Source organism: Eleutherodactylus coqui, chromosome 12, assembly GCF_035609145.1.
Source record: "Eleutherodactylus coqui strain aEleCoq1 chromosome 12, aEleCoq1.hap1, whole genome shotgun sequence".
NCBI classification, from domain to species: Eukaryota; Metazoa; Chordata; class Amphibia; order Anura; family Eleutherodactylidae; genus Eleutherodactylus; species Eleutherodactylus coqui.
The window spans coordinates 63,112,590-63,138,324 of NC_089848.1; the positions used below are offsets into that span (position 1 = coordinate 63,112,590).

A 25,735-nucleotide genomic window follows, 5' to 3' on the forward strand; every position below is an offset into this window, starting at 1 on the left:
ATCTGCGCACACAATAGTGCGAAATCCACCCCGGCTGCCTGCCGTTTAGTCTCCATGTCAAGACTAATTGCCAGCCAATGATGTACATCAGGATTTCTGTAGCACAGTAATTGCTGCTTCAGGAAAACCAAGAAGGTTATTAAATGTACACCTGAATTAACCCCTTCCTTTCACAGCCATTTAATTCTTGCCTTGAAGTGGTTAAGTGCTTGTATCTCTTGCAGTCCCATGGAAATGAATGGAGCAGCAGCGCACATGCTTGGCCGCTTCTCTATTGGAGCTCCTTCTCCATCCGAGGGTTCGGGAGCAGTGAGGGGGACGTAGGAGCCACCGTCCCAGCAGCCAGTGAGAGTTTTGGGCCACGCACACTCTTGTGCACATAACGGAGGGGAGTCCACCGCTCTGTCTAATGTGTAGATGCCATGCCTATTGACTGTGGCATCTGTTTCCCATCCTGGCCATTGCAGGTGGCTGTCAGCTATATAACACAACCGGCGTCCACTGCTTTTGGAGTAATCTCCGCTTCTGAGCCAGCTCCATACAATCCCCCGCCACATGTGATGTAAGTTGCTGCTCTGGGTAATATGCAAATAAGGGAGATGGAATAAATCCTACACAGCACCACCTATTGAAAGGCAGCATTCCTTCAAGCCAAAGTCAGACTTTTTATACAAGCCTTGTATAAAATTCTTAATACAAATTTTTAATTTCCGGTCATTGTAACAAGGCTTGTATAAAAAGTCTGACTTTGGCTTGAAGGGAAGCTGCCTTCCAATAGGTGGCACTGTGGAGGATTTATTTCATCTCCTTTATTTGCATATTACCCAGAGGAGCGTGCATGGCCATTTGAATCTCCTCAATGAGTTTATAGTATATAGTTGCTCTCCCTAAGGAGAAAAGATAACGTTTCTGCCCCCCATCCCAGGCCTCTCACTAGGAAAGCCAGACTCCTACTGTACACTGATGAGGGGCAAAAACCCTGAAACAGCTGTATGTACATGGAGTCTGGCTTTGCTTTTAATTCCCAATCATTGTAACAAGGCTTGTATAAAAAGTCTGACTTTGGCTTGAAGGAATGCTGCCTTTCAATAGGTGGCGCTGTGGAGGATTTATTCCATCTCCCTTATTTGCATGTGATGTAAGTTTATGTCCAATTTCATGAAAGGGTCAAAGTTTAAAAATGCCGCTCCTCCAAAAATCACACTGTGGATTAGGCCCGACAAAATCTCACCACACTGTGGATTAAGCCCTACAAAATCCCACCACACTGTGTAGATAAGGCCCTACAAAGTGGCATTGTGTTACTCCTGTATTATGACACCATCTTGTAATCTCCTGTGATATGACTGTTTATGATTTATAAACTGTAGCTTTGAGTTGATTGGATCACCCCTGTAATGTGACAATGCGTAATCCTGCTTCTGTGACGGCATTGTGTGCATCATCGCTGTACGGTGACATCACTAGGCATTGTGTGCATCATCGCTGTACGGTGACATCACTAGGCATTGTGTGCATCATCGCTGTACGGTGACATCACTAGGCATTGTGTGCATCATCGCTGTACGGTGACATCACTAGGCATTGTGCCGATGCTGTAAACTCGCTTTATACATTATGCCAGTACTGTGACTTGGCGCTGTATTATGTATGTGCATGCAGAAAATACATTTATCACTGATTGGAGAGCAAAGAAATCTTTTATGTTCTGAATTCACTTCCTGCTGACTGTGAAAGTCTCCATGATTACTTGTTACAGTCCGGCTTCTTTCAGTGGACTTGCTAAAAATTGCAATCTGCTGTTCCTTAAAGGGCTCATGTTCACGACCGGGTTTTCACCATGCGTTACGTGTGCGTTGTACGGCTGCATGATACGCGGTGAATGGAGTCAATGAAAGTCAGTGGACACGTGCAAGGAGATACTGTATCGATATGCATGCGAAATAGATTGCAGCATGTGTGAAACGCTGTCCATATGCAATACATTACGTATGGGCAGCCTTTTCCATGCACACCTCTGCTCTGAAACAGAGCTGGGAATTAAAAAAAAAAATCCCACTGGGCATGTCTGTGTGGTATGCAGCCACACACAGTGCACTCACAGCTGTACCCGGTCTCTGCCGGCAAAGCCGATGTTTACAAAATCGGTAAAGCACTGTAGGGGGACCCGCAGCATTTTATGTGTAAGCCTGTGGACAGGAGCCCAAAGAGTAACTGCGCTTTTTACGAACTTTTGACATGCTAGAGCAGCATATCAAAAGTTTTGATTAGTGGGGGTTGTGTTGCTGATCGCTGCAATGATGGGTCTGCAGCACTCACTCATGTGCTGTTCCCCTTCGGCTGTCTTCATTGCTTGCTGGCTCTTCTCGGCAGCTGAAAACTGACTCCTGGAGGTCTATAGACCTTTGTGTCCGCCTTAAGGCCCATTTAGACCCAGCGATTCTCGCTCAAAAATCGCTTAAAGCCGTCTTTTGAGCAAGAATCGTTGGGTCTAACTGCACAGACATCGTGGAGTTTTCGTTAATGAGTTGCTCATCATTCTCTTTCAGCAAGCTGAAAGAGAACGATGAGCCTTCTCAGTGCCATGCGCTGAGTTCTCAGTGGGATACAGCTGATTCTATTGTTTCAGCTGGTATCTCGCTCCATGAACACAACCAGAGTATGAGGAAGACAGCGGTCCAGCTGTCTTCTGCATATCCCGCACGGAGCGGCCCCGCAGTGATTTCAGGGAAGGGCTTTAAATATAAGCCCTTCCCTGAAAATCATCCCCATCAAGTGTAAAAAAAAATAATTATATATTATACACATACATACACACACAGTCACCTCTCCACCTGCTGATTTAAAATCCCCACCTGCTGAAAGAGCTGTATCTGATTTTCTGAGCGCTCAGCCATTCAATGAATGACAGCTAAGCACTGCCTGTGAATGGTCACACCACTCAGCTATTCACAGGCAGCGCTCGGACATTAATTGAATTCAATGAATGCCCAAGCGCTGCCTGTGAGTGGCTGAGCACTTAGCCAATCAGATACAGCTCTTTTAGCAGGCGGGGATTTTGTGTGTGTATATAATTATAATTTATTTAAAGCCCTTCCGTGAAAATCACTGCGGGATTGCCTGTGTTCTGCATACCCCGCTCAGAGCGCTTAGCTGGATACCAGCTGAGCGCTCCGAGAAGAAAACGGCTGTATGCAGAAGATAGTGGTCCCGCTTGTTTTCTGCATACAGCTTGAGCCTTCATTTACACACTTATGCAAAGTGAATGCTCAAAACTATCACACAAACTGCTGTTAGAGCAAATTTTGAGTGATCCTCTTGCCGTGTAAATGCACACAACGATTATCATTCAAAAGATGTCTTTTGAGCGAATTTTGAGCGATAATCGTTGTCTAAATTAGGCATTAGTCTAAAAGGGAATCTGTCACCTGCCTAAAGCACCATAAACTAATTATGGTTCTGTTAGGCGAAGGTTACAAGCAGCCGATGAGGTTTTGTTTTTTTTTATACTTCCCTGCTCTTTTGTTCCCACTGTGTCCCGCTGTGAGGTCTGTGTGGCACATGGAAATCTGACGTCCTTCAGATTGCCGCACACGCACTCTTCCTTGACTTGTATGGGAGTGCGTGTGCATGGGACTCAGAAAAGAGTCTGATTTGTGTCTTGTGCTGACTTCGGCAGGCACTGCAGCATCTAGGGAGCGAGCGCGTATAAAAAATACATCACCTGGCTCCGTATAAACTTGTCTAACGCCCGGTTGACACAAGCGGGTCAGATTCCTTGAGCGGATATGTGCCGCGGAAGACCTGCGTTTGATCGCGGAAGTGAATTGCGTATGACCGCGTATGCGTGCGGTTTTTCTGTATTGTCAATGCGGAAGACCAAACGCAAGCAAGGAATGATATCAGAAAGTAGCGCAACCCCCCTGGAAACACCCTTCTATCGCCCAGGTGACATTTCCTTGTGCTGTCGTGGTGAGGGCTGTTCTGATAGCCTTCAGGACAGGATGCTGCTCTCTAGGCTTGGCTGGTTTTATACTACTTTTCTTGACAGTAGTAGAAACTACTTTAAAGAAAAATAAAAATGCACTACTTGTGGAGGAAGAGCCCAGAAGAATAAGTGGAGGTTGCAGACAGGCTGGATGGTTATGTGGCTCCCCAGACTATGTCCTACATTGTTTGCCCACAAATTCCAGAAGGTTCGCAAAACAAATCTGCGGGCTTTAATTCATGTGCGGACGCTCATGTTTCCCTATGGGCGGCTTGATTTGTGGATCATCTGCAATTCAGATCTGCCCATGGACATTGGGCCTTAGGCCTACCAAGAAAGAGATTATTACCAATGAGACTGCTATTACAGCTTTGTTGACACCAAGCTTTCCCAGGCTCCTGAGTGTTCAACCAGCAGTAACGCTGCCAGCCACATTGTTAGACTGTCCACGGAGAAGTGAGGTCTTATAGGCCCCTGAGGCCTCATGTCCACGGGGTAAATCAGGCCCGCCGCGGATTCTTCATGCAGAATCCCACAGCGGGTCCCTTCTTTCCCGCGGCCATGAGGCCTAAAACTAAGAATTACTTACCTGTCCGGACGCTGCAGATCTGCTCTCCGTCGCGGCTGGATCTTCTTTCTTCGGCCCGGCGGATGTGCTCGGCATGCCAGCACTGTACCACGTGCATGCGCTGTGCATCTTTTTTTTTCTTTTTTTGAACACCTGCTCTCCCGCGCCGGAGAGCAGGAATTCAGCTGCGTGTGTGCCGCGGATGCGGACGGCTTCCATAGGCTGCAATAGAAGCCTGCGGGAGCCGTCCCAGCGGGAGACCCGCACTAAAATGGAGCACGCTGCAGGTGGTTTCCCGCACACTCAATCCGCGCCTCAAGGGAAAAGGACATCCGCAGGGGGTGTCCAATGCATCCCTATGGGGTGCGGATCACGCATGTTGGACACCCACTGCTTATCTGTCCCTGTGGACATGAGGCCTAAGGCTGCTGGGCCCAGATGCAACTGCATCTCCCGCATCCCCTATAGTTACGCCACTGAGTCCTGGGTATAATAAATGATGGGAGAGACCTCTGTATTGTCCCCTGATATATTTATCCATAGTTGTTAGGTCGCCCCTCAGCCATCTTTTTTAGTAGCTTGTGTCTCTGTTGTATATAACATACTTTATAAAATAGTCTATCATGAACTGTTGAGAAATTATTTTAATACTTGCAATCTCTCAACAACTAAATTGTCGCAGCGAGCAAGAATATACCTTTGTACTGCCCCATGATGTGATTACTGTAAGGTCTCTACCATTAATGTCGGGCCCAGACGTGACACAGCACTGCAGATCTGCAGCAGATCCACCGTAAGTGGCCATACCCTCAAGGCTGCTTAAGGCAGGAATGTACCTAGTATTTGCCTAATCTGCCATTCTTGGCTCTCCGGTCTAGCTTGCTCTTCTGCATGTAGCTGTCACCTCCGCTATGATTAGTTTTGTTATTTTACTTGGGGCGGAGGTCACAGATGAGCACATTTTGGCTCCTGGAATGTGTTTATCTAGTGGTTTAATCTCTATGTTGTCATCTGTGGTCACGGGGTGATGGTATTCACTACTTTACAAATATAATTAAAGCTAATTATGTCGGTGAAATGAAGTTCAGATTTGCATAATGTTTCTCAATGACTTTGGATTGTGAAAGTTATTTCTAGCACTATCTATATTAAATCACATGCCTTTATTACTGGGGGAAGGCATTCAGCATTAAACTCATCCATATGAGTCGCACCTTGGCAATTTAACTCTTTGGCTCAATTTAAAGAGTACCTGCACTTGTCACTTTCGGAGCGCCCCTGCTCCTACCGCCAGCCGAGGACTATTCCATCTAGTGCAATATGGGGCCATCTTCAGCTGCCGGAAGGAGGCTATAACGCCCGACGAAGCAGGAGCGCTCTGAACGGAGAACACAGGTTGTCTCTTACTCAGTATTGACCATGGCATGACCAGAAAGGGATCATTCTCCGTGATTGGGTCAATGGGCTTCACAGGGAAAGGACCGAGGAGCTATCACTACACGTAGCTTGCTCTAAAAAACAGGCTATGTGTTGCCTAGCAACAGCCGGTGTCATAATCGCAGATCCGAATGTCTTAGCATATTGAAGTATGGTAATTGTAAGATTAAAATGAAGGTGAAAAATTGCAATTAATTGAAATAAAAAGTAAAAAATAAAAATTGGTGAAAACAATTGTAACAACGGTGATTGCTTAGTATAAATTAAATGCTTCGAACACACATTTGAAAACAAAACACCTTGTGGGTGAGAAGGGGGGTTGATTCTCTGGAGACTGCCAGGATGGCGTGGGAATTGTAAAGCTGGGTTGACGCCACCATTTGGCTTTCTCTTTTTGCGTTCCATCTTGGATCTTTCCTATGACTGAAGCGAGTGATGTTAGATGGACTCCATTGACTATTTTTAAAAAGCGGGGCAGATCCGATTTATAAACACAGAATACATCAACCAGAATTCACCACCAACATAAACTACAAAGGAGGACATTCAATAAAATCTTAAACTGGCTTAACATTGTACATTTTTGCATAAGAAGGGATCTGTCAAAACTTTTGTGACCTTTTAAGCTGCTTGTTCCACGTACGCATCTCTTGTTTTTTTTAAAAAAGTAGTGGCATGTCAGGAGGGGCGTGGACTGCGGGACCAGCAACTGCATGTATAATTTAAGCCAGAAAATTAGATGGATCATTCTCTTTTTTTTTGCTTACACATTGTCTTTTTGTCCGAACATTCTTCTTATGATACCATGTTTCCTCAAAAATAAGACCCTGTCTTTTATATTAATTTTTGCCCAAAAGAGGCACAGAATCTTATTTTTCATTGAATGGCTCTGATTGGTTCATCGAGTGCCAGCTCTGATTGGCTGAGGCGGTGCTCGCGAACCAATCACATCGATCTCTTGCTGGAGGTGAGGTATTCAAGCCCTGTTACCAACAATAGATGCTCTGTCGGTACTAAGGACTACACTGAAGCCTGCAGGAGACCAGCGGGAGGGACCCGGACGGTGGCTGCTAGGTTGAGTATTGTTTTTTCTTTTCTTTTTTTCATGTAGTGTAGCTAGGGCTTATTTTTTAGGCCCTCCTCCCTGAAAGTCAGGGTAGGTCTTATTTTTGGGTAAATACAGTACTAAAATGACCAAAATCCAGTATTTAAGTGTCTTTAGAGTGTGAATTGCCTCTATGTGGTTCTCTTTTTATTACTGTCAAGAAGTACTTCAGTGACTGCCAAAGTTCTAGACCGCACATTGTACATGACTCCCTGAAGGGTACATGAAGCCAGGAAAACCTCTCTAGGACTAATAGGTTGTTCAGTTATTCCAGGCTCACCAGACCAAACTGTGCTGCCAAATGCTTCCTTCTTTTCCTTAATAGTTCTCCAGAGGACTTTGTTATTATTCAAAGGAATTAATATCAGACGGTTAGAAAGCCGAAATAGGAAAAGGTCACTGTGTTAGGCAGGTAACAAGGCAGAACAGTGATGCAGGGTTTTACTAATCGTTGTGCTGTACAAAGACATATCAGAACCGTCTGAGAGAGTCTTGTAACCCGCTGCAGCCAAAGTTCACATTTCATCTTTTGTTAAACATCAAAACTCTTAAAGTAAATTCACTGTTGGGCCTTCTAGACTGGTATGTGCTGTTGCAGACCATGTCGGATCAGGAGAACAGCCAACCATGAGACAAAAAGAAAGTTGATGAATTGACCACACAAACAGCTAAACCTATTCAATATACATTTACAATTCTTTATATTTCCATTATATTGTAAAAAGTATACAGACGTGCCTTTTATGACGCAATCTAAGATTTCGACCAGTTAACAGAGTCTGAGAGGAGACTCATTATTGGAATGCAAGAAGCTAGATGGTTATATTGACAAATTGCCCACCACTTGGGCTGTTTTGACCAGACTGTTAAGAGATGTTGGGACCAGTGGATGCACCTTCGACAAACCACCCGTAGAGGATCATCTGACAAGCAAGACCAGCTCCAACTGCTTCATTGTTCGGCGGCACCACTCTTGTCTTTGTCAGAACCATCTCCAAGAGCTTGGCTGAAGGACATTTGATCTCGTGGTGCCCATTATGTATACTGCCTTTGACACCCACCATCACCTCCGTTTGCAGTGCTGTCGTGAACGATATAACTGGACCTCTGCGGAGTGGATTTGGGGTATCTTCAATGAGAAATCCAGATCTAGTTTGGACACTGAAGATGGCTGTGTTCGTGTGTCTGGAGACCTAGGTGTGGGCACCTCAATCAATCCTGCCTTTGTTGTAGAGCAGTCAACAGTCTGCATAAAACAGTTGGTCACCTCTAGCAGTGATATGAGGAACAATGACCGTTAGGCAATATGTTCAGGACATCGTGCAGCCACATGCAAGGGTGTCAGAGGAATGACTCCACAACAGTATCAAACTTCCATGGCTGCCCAGTTACCAGATTTATCGCCAGTAGAGCATGCGTGGGACCATCTGAGATGCCAATTGTGGCAGCCTACAAGTTTGCATGATCTCAGATACAGCAAATGTGGATCCAATACACTGCAAGATACCATATGGAACCTGTAAGCCTCCATGACCGCCTGTTGCACATTTTGCATCCAAGTTGGAGGTGGTCCAAAAGGGTTCTACAGCCTCCATTCAAGTGTTTTCTCTAATATTGTAATTATTTGCGTATCTCAACATTATAATCACACACAGTTTCATTCAATTGCAAGAGCTCCTTCTACGTGCTTGATATTTTTTGACAATAAGTGTAGCTGATACCCTTCTATTAACCTTTTGTTTACCTAAAATAAAGTTTTTGAGCTGAAAAATCACTAATTTGCTGTCTACTGCCTGATTATTAAGTGATGGTCATCTCTACAGGAGTGGAAGTAGAAAATAATAGATCCCATAGCAACATTTTGAATAGAGTACTCCTCTCGAGCATTGCTTTTTACTAGCCCCATGTAAAGGTTCATGTAAGTGTAGCATTAGGTACACCTACTTTTTAATTGGTGTGTAAACCTTTTTGAATGAACATGGCTTTCAGACTATGGGGAATAGGTGGCAAACCATCTCTATACTCAATTCGACTTGTGCCTGCTGCAGCATCCCTAGTCATTTGGTGTATGCTTTGTGGATAAGTGGAAGCAGATATCACAGCCCTTTCCAGCATACCCCAAACATGTTCAATGGGGTTACAGTCTGGTGAGTTTGAAGGCCATGGGAGTGTGGAGAATTCATTGTTGTGTTCTTCCAACCGCTCTCTAGGGATCCGAGCTTGATGACTTTGACCGTTGTCCTAATGAAAAATGGCAGTGTAGTTGGGGAAAACTTCCTGGGTGCAGATATTCAGGTAACGGATACCTGTAGCATTCACCATTCAAGGATTGTGGTATGACCACCAACGGTTTTAGACCATGTCAGAAAAATGCTCCCAAGTCCATGACCCCACCGCCACTAGCATATTGAATCCCAACAATGCACCCATGGGATACTGCATCATGCTGTTTATGCCATATGTGGACCTGGCTATCCATATTAGTTCATCAGGAAATGGGACAACGTCTGCCATGCGTCCAATGTCTGTGGCCGCCTTTCGTTATCCGATTGGCATTATTGGCAATGACACGATGTCATTACGGGCACTCTTGTCTGTCTTAGACTCTTGAATCCTAGACGATACAAGTTACACCGCATGGTCATTGTGGAAACTTGTTTAACTTCCCCGCGGTTGTACTTCAGGGTCAGGTGGTCCATTGTGGCATGTTGCTGCTGAGATACTGAACGTGCCACCCGTTCACCTCTAGTATCAACCACGTGGCCTGCCACTTTGTGATCTTTGGTTGGATGTCTGTCTGTGCTTCAACCAGTCTTGGTACACTCTTTGATACCGGGCTTCAGGAACAGCCAACAAAGTGCGACTGTTTCAGAAATACTGTACCCACACCTCAGGGCACCAATAGTCTGCATTCGGTCAAAGTCTCAAGTCACAACGTTTACCTATGACTGCCAACTGTTGCCTTTTGCTGCGCAGAGAGGTCACTGATCACAAGATGTCATGCGCCAGCTGTTCCTAATGCAGTAATCATTCAATGTATTAACAAGATCTAGTAGGGTTCCTCACGTATACACTACCGTTCAAAAGTTTGGGGTCACATTGAAATGTCCTTATTTTTGAAGGAAAAGCACTGTACTTTTCAATGAAGATAACTTTAAACTAGTCCTAACTTTAAACAAATGCACTCTATACATTGCTAATGTGGTAAATGACTATTCTAGCTGCAAATGCCTGGTTTTTTGTGCAAAATCTACAAAGGTGAATAGAGGCCCATTTCCAGCAACTATCACTCCAGTGTTCTAATGGTACAATGTGTTTGCTCATTGGCTCAGAAGGCTAATTGATGATTAGAAAACCCTTGTGCAATCATGTTCACACATCTGAAAACAGTCTAGCTCGTTACAGAAGCTACAAAACTGACCTTCCTGTGAGCAGATTGAGTTTCTGGAGCATCACATTTGTGGGGTCAATTAAATGCTCAAAATGGCCAGAAAAAGAGAACTTTCATCTGAAACTCGACAGTCTATTCTTGTTCTTAGAAATGAAGGCTATTCCATGCGAGAAATTGCTAAGAAATTGAAGATTTCCTACAACGGTGTGTACTACTCCCTTCAGAGGACAGCACAAACAGGCTCTAACCAGAGTAGAAAAAGAAGTGGGAGGCCGCGTTGCACAACTAAGCAAGAAGATAAGCACATTAGAGTCTCTAGTTTGAGAAACAGACGCCTCACAGGTACCCAACTGGCATCTTCATTAAATAGTACCCGCAAAACACCAGTGTCAACATCTACAGTGAAGAGGCGGCTGCGGGATTTTGGGCTTCAGGGCAGAGTGGCAAAGAAAGAGCCATATCTGAGACTGGCCAATAAAAGAAAAATATTAAGATGGGCAAAAGAACACAGACATTGGACAGAGGAAGACTGGAAAAAAGTGTTGTGGACGGATGAATCCAAGTTTGAGGTGTTTGGATCACAAAGAAGAACTTTTGTGAGACGCAGAACAAATGAAAAGATGCTGGAAGAATGCCTGACGCCATCTGTTAAGCATGGTGGAGGTAATGTGATGGTCTGGGGTTGCTTTGGTGCTGGTAAGGTGGGAGATTTGTACAGGGTAAAAGGGATTCTGAATAAGGAAGGCTATCACTCCATTTTGCAACGCCATGCCATACCCAGTGGACAGCGCTTGATTGGAACCAATTTCATCCTACAACAGGACAATGACCCTAAACACACCTCCAAATTGTGCAAGAACTATTTACAGCAGAAGCAGGCAGCTGGTATTCTATCGGTAATGGAGTGGCCAGCGCAGTCACCAGATCTGAACCCCATTGAGCTGTTGTGGGAGCAGCTTGACCGTATGGTACGCCAGAAGTGCCCATCCAACCAATCCAACTTGTGGCAGATGCTTCTAGAAGCGTGGGGTGAAATTTCACAAGCTTACCTCAACAAATTAACAGCTAGAATGTCAAAGGTGTGCAATGCTGTAATTGCTGCAAAAGGAGGATTCTTTGACGAAAGCAAAGTTTGATGTAAAAACAATGTTATTTCAAATACAAATCATTATTTCTAACCTTGTCAATGTCTTGACTCTATTTTCTATTCATTTCACAACGCATGGTGGTGAATAAGTGTGACTTTTCATGGAAAACACAAAATTGTTTGGGTGACCCCAAACTTTTGAACGGTAGTGTACATACCGCAGCCTATTCTGAAAAAGTTATCTGAAAAGTCAGGTATGCTCTAACTTACAGGATTTTTCATATATCCAAAATAGCTTTCTAGTTGAACTTCAAACATTTTTATAATACTTTAGAATAAATCAGTCTTCTATAAGGATTCCTTGTTTTAATGTCTATTCCACACAATCGCTTATCATTCTTCGATCATATTTTTTTCGCCTTTTTGTTTGAGCAATGAACAGTCCATTTTCAGGCTCTTGGATGTATTGAGATCTGATCTACTTTCCCAGCTGCTTTGATTTTTAAGATTAGTTGCTACTACTGTCTGTAAAACCTTTATTTCATGTAGACTTTTTATATTGGTTCATTTTCTTATCTGCTTGAATTCTTTGCTGGTTAGAGGTTTTGTAATATTAACCCTTTCCAATCCACTGTCTGACCTCTGAAGACATTATGATTTAAGGCTGTACAGCTCCGATGTTGGAAGACGTCTGTCGGGGTTCTCTTATTGTATATTGCCAGCCTCTCTGCTGTCGAAGCCTATCCAACGTGTCACCTCATGCAGTGCTGGCTTTAGCCAGCAGATAGCGCCGTTGTATAACAGCAGAAAAAGAGTAGGCCCCCCTAGGAAAACCAGGATACAAATTGGATTGGAAAGGGTTAAGATTTAAGCAATTCCTTTTTAAATGTTTTGTGTCCCAGGAGACCAGGCTTTTCCCCCACCTAGAGTTTGCCCACATCACTTACTGCCATTCACGTCCTTTCCCTTCTCTTGGTTAAACGTGGTGGACAGATGTTTTGGTTTTTTTCAACCGTATTGTATAATATCCACTATGTAATAATTAAAGGGCTTATCTGGCTTATCTGGCTCCTTAGTTATTACATAGTGGATATTACACAATGTGGATGAAAAAAACAAATTGGTCCAACAAGTTCAACCAAGGGATGGGAACAATTTACAAAAGTTATACAATACATGTACCCCCCCACAGTGGTGCCATTAAAAAAATACAACTTGACCCGCAAAAAACAAGCCCTTATAGGGCTATGTCAACAAGTTATGGCTCTTGAATTGTGACTATGACAATCGATTGGTCCTTATAGCAAAAAAATAGGTCATCACTAAGGGGTTAACTAAAATGACTGTACAGAAAGAAAAGAATTCATGATAAAATCTCTATCCGTGTGAAATCGGGGCTACAACATAAGTACCGTATATACTCGAGTATTAACCGACCCGAGTATAAGCTGAGTCATTTATTTTTACCACAAAAAATTGGTAAAACTTATTGACTTGAGTATAAGCCGAACTATACTCGAGTATATAGTAGGTAAAAAAAAAGCAATACTCCCCTATCTGCCGGCGTCTGTGTCCCGGCACGATGCTCCCCCGTTGGTGCGGCCAGCTGCTGCATTCTTCTCCCCGCTGTCTTCTCCCTGGCCTGCTTTTAAAATCCCCGCTGTCAGCGCTGTGATTAGATCGAGCGCCGGCCAATTACAGCCGGCGCTCACTAAACTAATCACAGCCATTCAGAATGACATCACTGGCTGTGATTGGTTTATCAAGCGCTGGCAGTGATTGGCTGACACTCGATCCAATCACAGCGCTGACGGCGGGGATTCTAGAAGCAAGCCACTGAGAAGACAGCAAGGAGAAGAATGCAGCAGCTGGCTGCACCGCTGGGGGGAGCATCGCTCCGGGGAAACAGATGCCGGCTGATAGGTGAGTATTGAGTTTTGGTTTTTTTTACCTCAAGTATAAGTTGAATTCCGCGGCGGAGCCCGTCACGGCACCCCTCAGAGACCCCATACTTATCTGCGGATTCGGCGTCTTCCGTCCCGCATGACGCTTCGGCGAGCATGCGCCGCTGCGTCACGTAACGCGCCGGCCGCGTCATATGACACGCCCACAGCGTTATATGAGCTGGCGGCGAAGAGGTTTCACGCTATCTTCCACTGTGCTACAGTGGAAGATAGCGTGACGGATGGGCTTCCATTGACTGCAATGGAAGCCGTCCGCGCGTACACCCACGGCAAATAGAGCATGCAGCGGGTGAGGACGGGAGATTTCACGGTGCGGAATTCCGTGGTGGAATTCCGCACCGTGAGCATTGAGCTATTAGGTTCAATAGAAACTAATAGCTGCGGGCAACGCGGCGGAAATCCGTCCGTGGGAAGGAGCCCTTAAGGCGCAGGTAAGATTATAGAGAGGGCAAATATCCAAACGCCTTGTCACATCAGATAGTCTAGTAACATAGTCTTTGTATACTGTAGTTACTGCTGTTTTTGCTTTTTAAGTACTTTATGTAGAAGGAAGCATATTTTCCCCCCCTTTTTAACAAAGGTCAAATGTCCCATTTCTTATGATCAGCTGCACTCTGATATTCATCAGTTAAGATCAGACTTGTAAATGCCACGAGATGTGCAACTTAGAAGACCTTTGGCCTCAACGCTGATATCTTCAACTTATCACACTGTAGATATCTAACACAGGAAGGAACAAGCCTAGCTGTTCTGTAGTCACAACCCCTAATTAAGCCTTTCCTAATGAGATGAGGAATCCTGTGTGCGCGTATAATATATACTGTGTAATGTCTATGGGATGACGTGCTCATTAGTGCAGATAGTATAAATATCATGTTGAGGATGGTGGTGACCATTAGGAAAAAATGGTCTGCGGTTTTCTTTTTTTCCCAGAGCAAATGTCACTTTTGTATTTGGACTGAGTCTGGTATTACAACCTCAATCGAGTAACATAGGATGACCTGCAATACCAGCCACAGCCTGTAGGGAAGAGTGGCAATCTTTCTGCTCTTTGAAGGGCTTAAAAAAGGTTCTGCTAATTTTGTAGTGCGTATTTTAGGGCCAACTGTCTGAAGACGGCTTTAAAAGATGATGACCCCCTGTACGTCTCAAGAACTCACTACTTTGCAGACAGCAGGTTCGCTGTAATGTAAAACAAAATTGATGTCTCTTCTTAATTGTGGAGCTCGGGTGACGTGTAAATATGTCAGCCCGCTGTAATAAATCATTGGATGTTGTTTCTTCAGCGTGCGGCAGAGGAATATCTTGTTTTGATAAATGTGTAGTTCTACAAGAAATGAGCCCACAAATCATTTTCGATGTTGGAAAAGTCATCAATACTGATAGCGAGAAAAACAATGTACCTTGATTTTCTTTGTTTGTTTGGTAAAGTGCGAGGAATGAAAAAATAAATAAGTGTGTGTTTGTGTGTGTGTGTATATATGTATATATATATACACTACCGTTCAAAAGTTTGGGGTCACATTGAAATGTCCTTATTTTTGAAGGAAAAGCACTGTACTTTTCAATGAAGATAACTTTAAACTAGTCCTAACTTTAAACAAATGCACTCTATACATTGCTAATGTGGTAAATGACTATTCTAGCTGCAAATGCCTGGTTTTTTGTGCAAAATCTACAAAGGTGTATAGAGGCCCATTTCCAGCAACTATCACTCCAGTGTTCTAATGGTACAATGTGTTTGCTCATTGGCTCAGAAGGCTAATTGATGATTAGAAAACCCTTGTGCAATCATGTTCACACATCTGAAAACAGTCTAGTTCGTTACAGAAGCTACAAAACTGACCTTCCTGTGAGCAGATTGAGTTTCTGGAGCATCACATTTGTGGGGTCAATTAAACGCTCAAAATGACCAGAAAAAGAGAACTTTCATCTGAAACTCGACAGTCTATTCTTGTTCTTAGAAATGAAGGCTATTCCATGCGAGAAATTGCTAAGAAATTGAAGATTTCCTACAACGGTGTGTACTACTCCCTTCAGAGGACAGCACAAACAGGCTCTAACCAGAGTAGAAAAAGAAGTGGGAGGCCGCGTTGCACAACTAAGCAAGAAGATAAGCACATTAGAGTCTCTAGTTTGAGAAACAGACGCCTCACAGGTACCCAACTGGCATCTTCATTAAATAGTACCCGCAAAACACCAGTGTCAACATCTACAGTGAAGAGGCGGCTGCGGGATTTTGGGCTTCAGGGCAGAGTGGCAAAGAAAAAGCCATATCTGAGACTGGCCAATAAAAGAAAAAGATTAAGATGGGCAAAAGAACACAGACATTGGACAGAGGAAGACTGGAAAAAAGTGCTGTGGACGGATGAATCCAAGTTTGAGGTGTTTGGATCACAAAGAAGAACGTTTGTGAGACGCAGAACAAATGAAAAGATGCTGGAAGAATGCCTGACGCCATCTGTTAAGCATGGTGGAGGTAATGTGATGGTCTGGGGTTGCTTTGGTGCTGGTAAGGTGGGAGATTTGTACAGGGTAAAAGGGATTCTGAATAAGGAAGGCTATCACTCCATTTTGCAACGCCATGCCATACCCAGTGGACAGCGCTTGATTGGAACCAATTTCATCCTACAACAGGACAATGACCCTAAACACACCTCCAAATTGTGCAAGAACTATTTACAGCAGAAGCAGGCAGCTGGTATTCTATCGGTAATGGAGTGGCCAGCGCAGTCACCAGATCTGAACCCCATTGAGCTGTTGTGGGAGCAGCTTGACCGTATGGTACGCCAGAAGTGCCCATCCAACCAATCCAACTTGTGGGAGATGCTTCGAGAAGCGTGGGGTGCAATTTCACAAGCTTACCTCAACAAATTAACAGCTAGAATGTCAAAGGTGTGCAATGCTGTAATTGCTGCAAAAGGAGGATTCTTTGACGAAAGCAAAGTTTGATGTAAAAACAATGTTATTTCAAATACAAATCATTATTTCTAACCTTGTCAATGTCTTGACTCTATTTTCTATTCATTTCACAACGCATGGTGGTGAATAAGTGTGACTTTTCATGGAAAACACAAAATTGTTTGGGTGACCCCAAACTTTTGAACGGTAGTGTGTGTGTGTGTGTGTATGTATATATATATATATATATATATATATATATATAGTGTGTGTGTATAATATCTATCTATCACACTGCGCATGTACGTGGGCATGTGCAGTGCGCTCGCATCCATACATAGTCTCTGCCGGCTCTCCGTGTTTACAAACCTTGGTAAAACACTTGCAACGTTTCACCGATATGTTCGTGGACATGAGTCCTTAGACATCAATGCTTGACTTATCTTATTGATATTATTGCAGATGGCTGAAGTGTTCTCCATCTAGCAGCTCAGGAACCTCTGCTTTCTGGCTCACCATAGGAGCTCTAAGTTATGATCCTATATAAAGTATGATTGAAAAGGAATGGTGCAAAAATAAAGCTGATTTGTTAATACATGAAGGGACATACAACAGCCAGAATGACATGAAAATATAGACAAACTCAGTTTTTCTGCCCCTTACAGATGTTGGATGTGGGCGCCGCTGGTGACACGGCAGATGTCAAGTTGGTAGTCCAGTTCTACCCAGACACGTCCCGGCATATCCTCTGTTATCGATTCCACTGTAGCCGAGATTCATGGCTTTAGGTCGTCCAACGTCACCAGCAGCGCCAACATCCAACACCTGTAAGGTGGAGTAAAAAACTTCAAGAGTTCTTATATCTTATGTCATTCTGCATTCTTTTTTTTGTGTGCAATTTTTACACGCAAATGTGGGCGAACCAGCGTAAGGTTATGTATTTGGTTGGAAACTCCCGCTAGACTCTGTAAAAGAGCACCAGTGTAAGAGAGGCCTAAGAGTTGTCGGTCTGTGGCGGTTTCACCTTTAAACCAGTTGTTACCCCTGAGGACGTCAGTCTGTCTGGGGAAAGATTGGGGGGGGGGGGGGGGGTTGGTATTCTTTATCTTTTAAATTCATATCCATCACTGCATTTTAGCTGCTCAGTTATTATGTGAGGGGGGAAAACCATATTTCCCACTCTGAGCAACTGAAATTGTAGACGCTCGGCTACTTCCGTATGTCCATAATAGTGACTAATTGGTGATCTGGATCAGTATAAGCTGACTAGATAGGGATTGCTGGCATCCCGCTTGGTCCGCAACTGACCGTAGAGTTTTTCACCAATGGGCTTGACCAATTCTATGCAGCCTTGTACTTTATAGGGAAGGTGGTTTTGGCTCCTTTACCCTGTCCTTATTGATCTGTGGACACATGCAGGCAAATGTTTGTCGCACCCCGTCCCACAGTGGTTGATATGGGATTTTAAAAGTTTAGTATCTAGTTTATATTTTAAGTCCAACTTCAGAGTTTATTGCCTCTGCCATATGGTAACATACTAGTTAAAGTTTAGCCCAAGTAGGTGTTGAGTCGGCTATTTTTCAGTTAAGAGAACATTATGGCTTCTCTCACAGCCTCGTTATAATTTGGGACGGCGATGAGACGGTCATACCGGATTTCATTGAAGACCTAAAACGTGATAATTTTAAATCTCAATTGTTTTCAGTAAAGGTGTAAAAACAGGAGGTAGCTTTTTTCGGATTTGTGTCTCGTGGTGGATGTGGCTTAAGGGTGTAGGGTTTTCTTCCACTCGCTTACCATGCGTAGTCCTGTCATCCGATGCATGTGAAGAGCGTTACCCTTAGGGGAATTTGTAAGAGCAAGGAGAGCGAGTTCAAATGGAATTGCGTAGAATAAAGAAAGGGAAATAGTGAGCAATCCTTTAAGAGAACGAGGACACCCTAAGGGGTTAATAGAACAAGCAGAATTTAAGGCCACAACGAGAGAGCAATTCCTTGCTGGACTATAGAGTTTGTGTTTGAGCGGGAAAAAAAGGGGGGTTAGTTTTATTCAACTGCATATAGTTCAGAATTTGGCCGTATTAAAAAAAATATATATATATTTTGAAAGGTTTACCAATTTTGCGCCAGGACAGAATCCTGTATATTTTGATTAAGGATGGAATGAGAGGTGTGCCAGAAGTTGACTCGAAGTTTGTATTCTGAGAACAAAGGACATAAAACGTGATTATCGGTGAAAGGATGCTATAAGTGTCGATATAACATTTTGTAAAGTGTGCAGAATTCAAAAACTGACACTTTTACCATCACTACAGAACAAAAAAAAAAAGATATAAAATAACATCTTCTATTAATTGTAACCCCACGTTTGTCGTTTATTTAATTACATGTGGGATATGTAAGATAAAATACGTGGGTGGCACAACACGTCCTCTGAAGGCCCGGAACGGTAGGCATCTGTCAGTGTTCACACCGGTGCAGGTAATGCATTAGCAGTGTCTAAGCTTTTATCAGGAGAGGTGCACAAGGGAGATCCATCAGCTTGCCAAGTAATATGGTATAGACAGGGTTAACCCTTTCCAATCCACTGTCTGACGTCTAAAGACCTTCTGATTGAAGGCTGTACAGCTCCGATGTCAGAGGACGTCCAGAAGGGTATTCTTACTGTAGATTATTGGCCGCTCTGTTGTCAGGGGCCTCTCCAGCATGTCACACACCGCAGTACTGGCTCTAGCCAGCAGATGGCGCCATTGTATAATGGCAGACAGAGAAAGCCCCCTAGGAAACCCTGAATCCAAAATTGAATTGCAAAGGGTTAAGTTACCAGAAAAAGAAGACTTTTACTGAAACGAGAGGCCTTTTGGGTATTCACTTTGCGAACTGGATGTCTAGCAGGCTTGAATCACAAGGTCCAATTTGTCATATCGGTATTAATGTGGTGACGTCACTCTTTAAACCTCTATTGCTTTTTAGATGCCCTGCTGTTTACAGATGTAATATAATGAATGGCATTCTGTTATTGACTGCGACTTTGTTACCTCATTGGTTCTTTTGTGTATTTATAGAATGGTGGTTCTGTAAAAGAATATTTATATGAATAAGAACTTTGTTTGAAACGTGTAAGCACAGTTTTTGAAGATTTTTTTTTTTTTTCTTTTTCTTTTTTGTCCATGAAATCTGTTTTTATTCTGGATCTACGGAAGCGCCGGAATATCTTTTTTCCTATAAATATTTATTGCATTTAATGGTGGCACTGACCGCTCTCTTAACTCCTGTTTGCTTTCAACAGGATAGCTGGGAAATTGTCGAAGGCCTCCGGGGAAGCACAAGTTGTATACAAGAACCACAGAAAAAGGAAGGTTTCTTGCTTAAGAAACGAAAATGGCCATTGAAAGGCTGGCACAAGGTTTGTCTTATATATGGAAGCGGTAGCATCTGCTTTGTTTTATATACAGCTTGATGTGACCGATCTTAGCCATTATTGCTAGATCCAGGATATGTAAAATGAATACCATTAAATTTCATAACCCCCTATAGACACTAGATGGTGTGCTATACAGAGGTGCTATCGAAGCGCATAGGAGGTTAACGGGGCAGATGAGTTTAGGAATGGATTGAAAATTAAGCTCCGGAGGGAAATTTTCACAAACCCTCCAAAATAGTCCTATGTTTTGTTTATGCTGACCCATTCTTAGGATAGGTCATCGATATCCGATCGGTGGGGATCTGAGTTGTAGTGCCACATGGCTTGTATGAGCTTCATCCTATTCACTGATGACCTATCCTAAGGTTGGGTCATTAGTATTTAAGTCCTGAAGAACCCCTTTTAAAGAGGGTTGTTTCACGATAAGAAAGTAGATATCTAAAGTGTTTGACTAATGGATTACCCCACTAATGATGACCTAAGTTTCCCAAATGAATGGAGCAGTTGTCATGTATGCATACTACCGCTCCAGTTGTTTCAATGGGCCGGCCTAAACTGAGTATAAGCGCTAGCGGAGGTAGATACCAGTTCTACACATCAGCTGTGCAGATCTGATGGCTTCACTAATTGTAGTAGTTCCGTTTTCCCTTTCTTTTCCAACTGGCCAGACCACCATGATGAATTCTAACAGCCATGACTTGTGTCTGCAGAGAATGCTGTCCAAACATCTTTGGCTCCCAACTTTTGCAACACTCTCTTTACCAATTTTTCATCAACATAATCTCCTCTGCTGCTACCCTGTTGCTGCGCCGTTTGTCCCTGTTACTTCACCTGCTGTATTACATGGCGCCTCCTAGATACTGTGCTTCAGATATAATGTTCTCATAACTAATGCCCCCTATTGTGCCCCAGATGGTAAGGGAATGCCACACAGTAAACCTGCCATCTTCTGTGCTCCATACAGTCAATGTCCCTACTCAATGATGGTTATCTGTCAGTGCCTACAAACCGTAATAGCGCTCCTTTTATTCCCAATGCCCACCGACAGAAATTCTGCAGCGAGATTCCGCGCAGAATTTCCGCCATTGCATGCTGCCGTAGGAATGCATTAGTTTATGCAATCTTTGACAGCCGCGATTTGACCGCGTGAAACCTCGCACCGTATTAAAATTGTGGCATGTCCTATTTCTATGAGAGCATCGCAGAGGCTCGCACAGAAATGTCACCGTTGACACCCCGGTTCTGCTCTGTAAGTGGAGAGCGAAGTCTCCGAACAGGTAAGCGGGAGGTCAATGCCGGGGCTCGGGTCGAATCCCGCGGTGTGAATCTCGTAGCCGGAATCTGACCCAGCTGTGCGCATGAGGCTTAGGCCCCACAAAGTAATGATACCCACTGTTGTGCCCCGTACAGTGGTAATGCAAATCACATTTGTGTGAAGTGGGGGAAGCATTACAGTAGATGAAATCTGCAGCAAAAATAAGCATCAAAATCATCATGACAATCTTGTAAACTTTTTTTTGCAGTTTTTAAGGCCGGTTCTTCCATAGCAAAATCGCACATTGTGAACGTTGCCAAACAGACCTTGCCCATAGTAGAGTCCATAACTGTCTAGCTTGGTGAAAACCATTAGTACTTGGAGGTATAAGAAGGATATACATCTTAACCCCATTGTGAGGTGTTATTTGATGGCATGATAATTACTAGAACACCACGGATGTTTGCTGAAATGAGAAGCCTTTGTTTCTTTGCTGTTCATTCTCCTAATATCCCACAGTAGATGTAGGCCCCCTTAAATACGCTATGGTAATTTGCTGCCTCAGTCTCACGCCGAGCTCATTAGCCAAGATGATATCAAAGAGAATTTTCCATCTAAATGTATTACGCTTTTAAGTTTGTAGCTCATATTTTTATGTTGACAACTAAACTAAAAAAAAGTATGTTTTATTTATTACAGATGCAGCAAAACTTTGGCTTTTGTTGTAGTTAGAACATACCTCTACCTTTGAACATTGTTCTTCAGTTCACTGTATACTCGAAGCAACTTTTTGTATACTACTTTGTTTTTTTATTCTAACATGCATAATGTAATCTTCACTATCAAAGATGCATTGAGTTCTGCTGGTAGTCTGGTGGCCAATTTTTGAATGACTGCCTGTTCAATGTGAATGGGGGCGGACGGCTGGAAGAGATCTCTGGTGCGGTCCGCCTCCGTTCATTGAATGACTCCTGCTTCTGTGTGAAAGTAGGGTAGTGATAGGTGTTGGGACAACTTTTGGCCCCTTGACCCATGTAAAGATATCTTTTAGGCACTTCTCACGTTCTGTTTTCGCCTCCATCCAGCTCTCCATCTCAGGTTCTCTGATTTTTATGCCATAAGCAGCATTGAAATAGAAGTTTGAATGAAATCATGACTTTTAACATGTGAAGACCAAGATAAGCTCTGTGTCATACATTAAAAGCTATAGTTCTGTCGGGGTTTGTGTCTCAACACCTCTTTCGGTATATAAAATCGGACACCCTGGATGGAGCGTAGGGATGGAGGCACAGGAACAGTCTAAAGAACCTCACATAGTTAGTAAACACGTTCTAAACTTCTGAATACGTTCTTCACATACACTTTTACCTATATGCAGCAATACACTTGGGTGCGTTCACATGTAGCAACTTTTTGTGCAGATCCGCACCGAAATCAAAAGCATCTTTTTTTGGTGCAGATCCGCACAAAAAATCTTGTCAAAAGTCACACATTTTGGAGCGGGTTTTGACAGGGGACCACAGCGGATTTTACCCTTTCAACTGTAGGGGTGAAATCGGCTGCAGATCCACATAAAGTCCATGCCAAGTTGTGCAGACATGGCATCTGATTCGGATTTTGGTGTGGATTGTCAACTGCGAAAAATCGGCTACATGTGAATGCACCCTTTAGGTAGGTTTTGGCAGCGGAATAGCAACAGAATTTACCATGGTGGCTTCTTCCAGTCAAAAAATGCACCAAATTCTGTGGCATTCCACTCCGTTTTTTGGCGCAGGTCTGAGTGCGGATTTAGCCCTGTCCGTTTATTTTGGGAATTATAGTTGGAGAAGTAGTCAGGCTGTTTGGAGGTGGTTTCTGTCAACAAGCTGCTTGACTGTTTCCAATAGCAATGCGAAAAATGTTGCTTCGAGATTTGTAATTGACTATCAGTAGAAGCTCGATATGCAACTCACACATTACACTAAAGTTGCTCAACTTTTGATGTACCTTAAATCTGTATGTAAAATGGTTTAACATGCACTCAACGTACTGTACATTATAGAAATTAGGCTTTAATTATTGCTTCTTGTCTATTAGAGGTACTTCTACTTGGACAAAGGGATATTGAAGTATGCCAAGGGTCCGACTGAAGTAAGTTTGCATGATTCAAATAGATTTTAAAAAATATTATATCTCAAACTTTATATATCTGCATTACACTGCACGCTGGCCACTTTATTAGAAACACCGGCCCAATCACGATGAGAACTTCCTTGTATAGAAATTAAACACACAACCTCAGAGGGCTGCATGAAATGAAGTGAACAGGTTTTCGGCAGATTAGTTTCAATGTGATTTCATTCAACAATGGGAAAATCAAGTGATCTAAGCAACTTCATATGAACCTTGCGAATCTTGTGGGGTTTTCTCTTGCAATGGTATCAAGAGTATAACAGAGAATGGAGTGATAAAATATGATCCAGCGAAGGGGATCCAGTAGATGGAAACTACTCCTTGCGAAAGAGTCTGAGGAGGAGGACAGGGATTATTGTGGCACACGGGCAGCGTACAGTCAAGGAAGTTGCAGTAGAATAAAACTGATCTCCAATCGCGCAACACGCTGGTCCGGCATATGACCAGTCTAAGTGCCATTACAGTCTAAGAGAAACTGAAAGGTGGGCTAAATAGAGCAAAAATTGAATTACTGAACGCTGGAAAAACCTCACCTGGTCAGATTCTTCCAGTTTACTGTTGCTCCATGCAGATGGGAAGGTCAGAATTTGGTGCAAGCAACACCAACTGATGAACCCTTCATGTAAAGGTGGGGTGTGGGGAATGTTATCTTGGTCCTCTGATACCGGTGAATGAATGCTGGAACAGTAGGCTGAATAAGTTATCACTTCGTAGCAGCTGTTACCTTTTGGCAGAAGGACACTAAAGGGAACAATGCTCCATGCCATTTGGTTCCAGGAACAGCGAGTTACTTGCCTACTTGGCCTTCAGTATCAGACTCCGTATCAGTCTGTCCAGTGATATAGAAGTGATTGTGAATCAATGTCACCTCCTTTGATACCAGTAAAAGGGACAAGTACATTGGAGAGGCAACAGCAAGACAACCTCCTTGTCACTACTGGTAGCATAAGGTGAACCTGAGCCCAATCAGGTTGCACAGGTAGTCCTGCTCCGTTAGATGAATGTTTGCATGATTTCTCTAAATGGGTTCTATATCTTTGCAGATGGAGAAAGGTAAACTGCATGGCTGTATTGATGTTGGCCTCTCTGTGATGTCGGTGAAGAAATCAACTAAGTGCATTGATCTGGATACAGAGGAACATATATACCACCTCAAGGTAATCTTCTCGACTACAGCCTCACACGATGAATACGGAATAGGTTAACAATATTCCCTTGGGGTTATTGGATTATTTTATTTCTAGATACAGTTCTTCTAGGAGTCTGGAGGGTTAAAGGGGTGATCTTGCGAATATAACGCTTATTATTATTATTAATAAGATTGAACCTGGAATGGTTGGCAGCTCACTGCCATGGGTTCAACTTCAGATAACTCTGACAATCAAATGTTACTGTTGGGAAAAGTTTTGGCTGGGCCTAAATTTAGTGTTGTTTGTGACCACTCAAATGAATGGCTGTCCTTTTAGTGCATGGATAGGTCAGGTCTGCTAGAGCTTCAGATGCTAGCTGCTCCTTCCTCTGGCCAGTAGACCTGAGTGAGGACAAACCTCTATGATGTCCATATACCCTATGCTTTACTTGGGGACTTCTAGCTGGATTTTACCATAATGGGTTTTCCCAGTAAAGACTTGTATCTCCTGTCCATAAACTTAGGGATAGATCTCTGATTACAGGGGCTCCGACCGCTGAGACAACCCCTAGTGATCCCGAGAATGTCTCATCTTGCTTGTACCATGTGAATGGAGTAGTGGTGTGTATGCATGACCAACGCTCTATTCTCTTCTATGGGATGGGTGGAGATTGATGTGCCCAGCTGTCTCCCTCCTTCCGATGTTGGACTAAATGTCCAATATTGGGGAGAAATGTCTTTGTGGGAAAACCCCTTTAACCTCCTAATAATCTTACATTAACCAGAATGCAGCGTTTCATAAAAAAGTGACAGGTCAGCAATCACAAATGAAGAATTTAAGTTCTTTCTCCCCCAACTACGATTTACTGGCTGCACATTATGGTAGCCACATTGGTCAAAGGGGTCTGAAACCACAGACAAATGTCAGTCGTTAATGTCTGTCAGCAGGTAAGACTTATGACGACATCTACTCCTAAATGAATATTTTCTTTACAGCTTCCAAGTATAGTTTGAATAATTTTTTATTTTACATTCACCCAGTTTTTCATGCACTTTTTTGAGCCAAAGTGAATGCAGCGGGAGGTAGAAGTCCTTCCTTTATATTTCCCATATCTTTTGAATCCATTCCTGTCTTTGGCTCAAAAAAATTCATGAAAAATTGTGGCTTTAAAAAAAAAAGGAAAAACTGTGGACCCCGGGCTTAAATAGGTTGTAAGGAAATGCCAAAATCTAAAGTTATTCCCTAATCGCTGGATGTGCGATAACCCCTTTAAAAGCCTGGTGTCACACGATAGTGTTTCTTGTAGAAAGCACT

General features: G+C 43.3%; 1 protein-coding gene across 5 annotated transcripts in view; it reads left to right on the forward strand.

The window, feature by feature from the left end:
- The window catches only part of OSBPL3 (oxysterol binding protein like 3), a 180,993-nt gene that overhangs the window by 80,541 nt on the left and 74,717 nt on the right, over positions 1-25,735 (forward strand). For all 5 annotated transcript variants that reach the window (XM_066585261.1, XM_066585265.1, XM_066585262.1 and 2 more), the window contains 3 exons: positions 19,730-19,846; positions 23,196-23,249; positions 24,335-24,448. In XM_066585261.1, the coding sequence (XP_066441358.1) occupies positions 19,730-19,846; positions 23,196-23,249; positions 24,335-24,448 (285 nt within the window). The remainder of the gene's footprint in view (positions 1-19,729; positions 19,847-23,195; positions 23,250-24,334; positions 24,449-25,735) is intronic.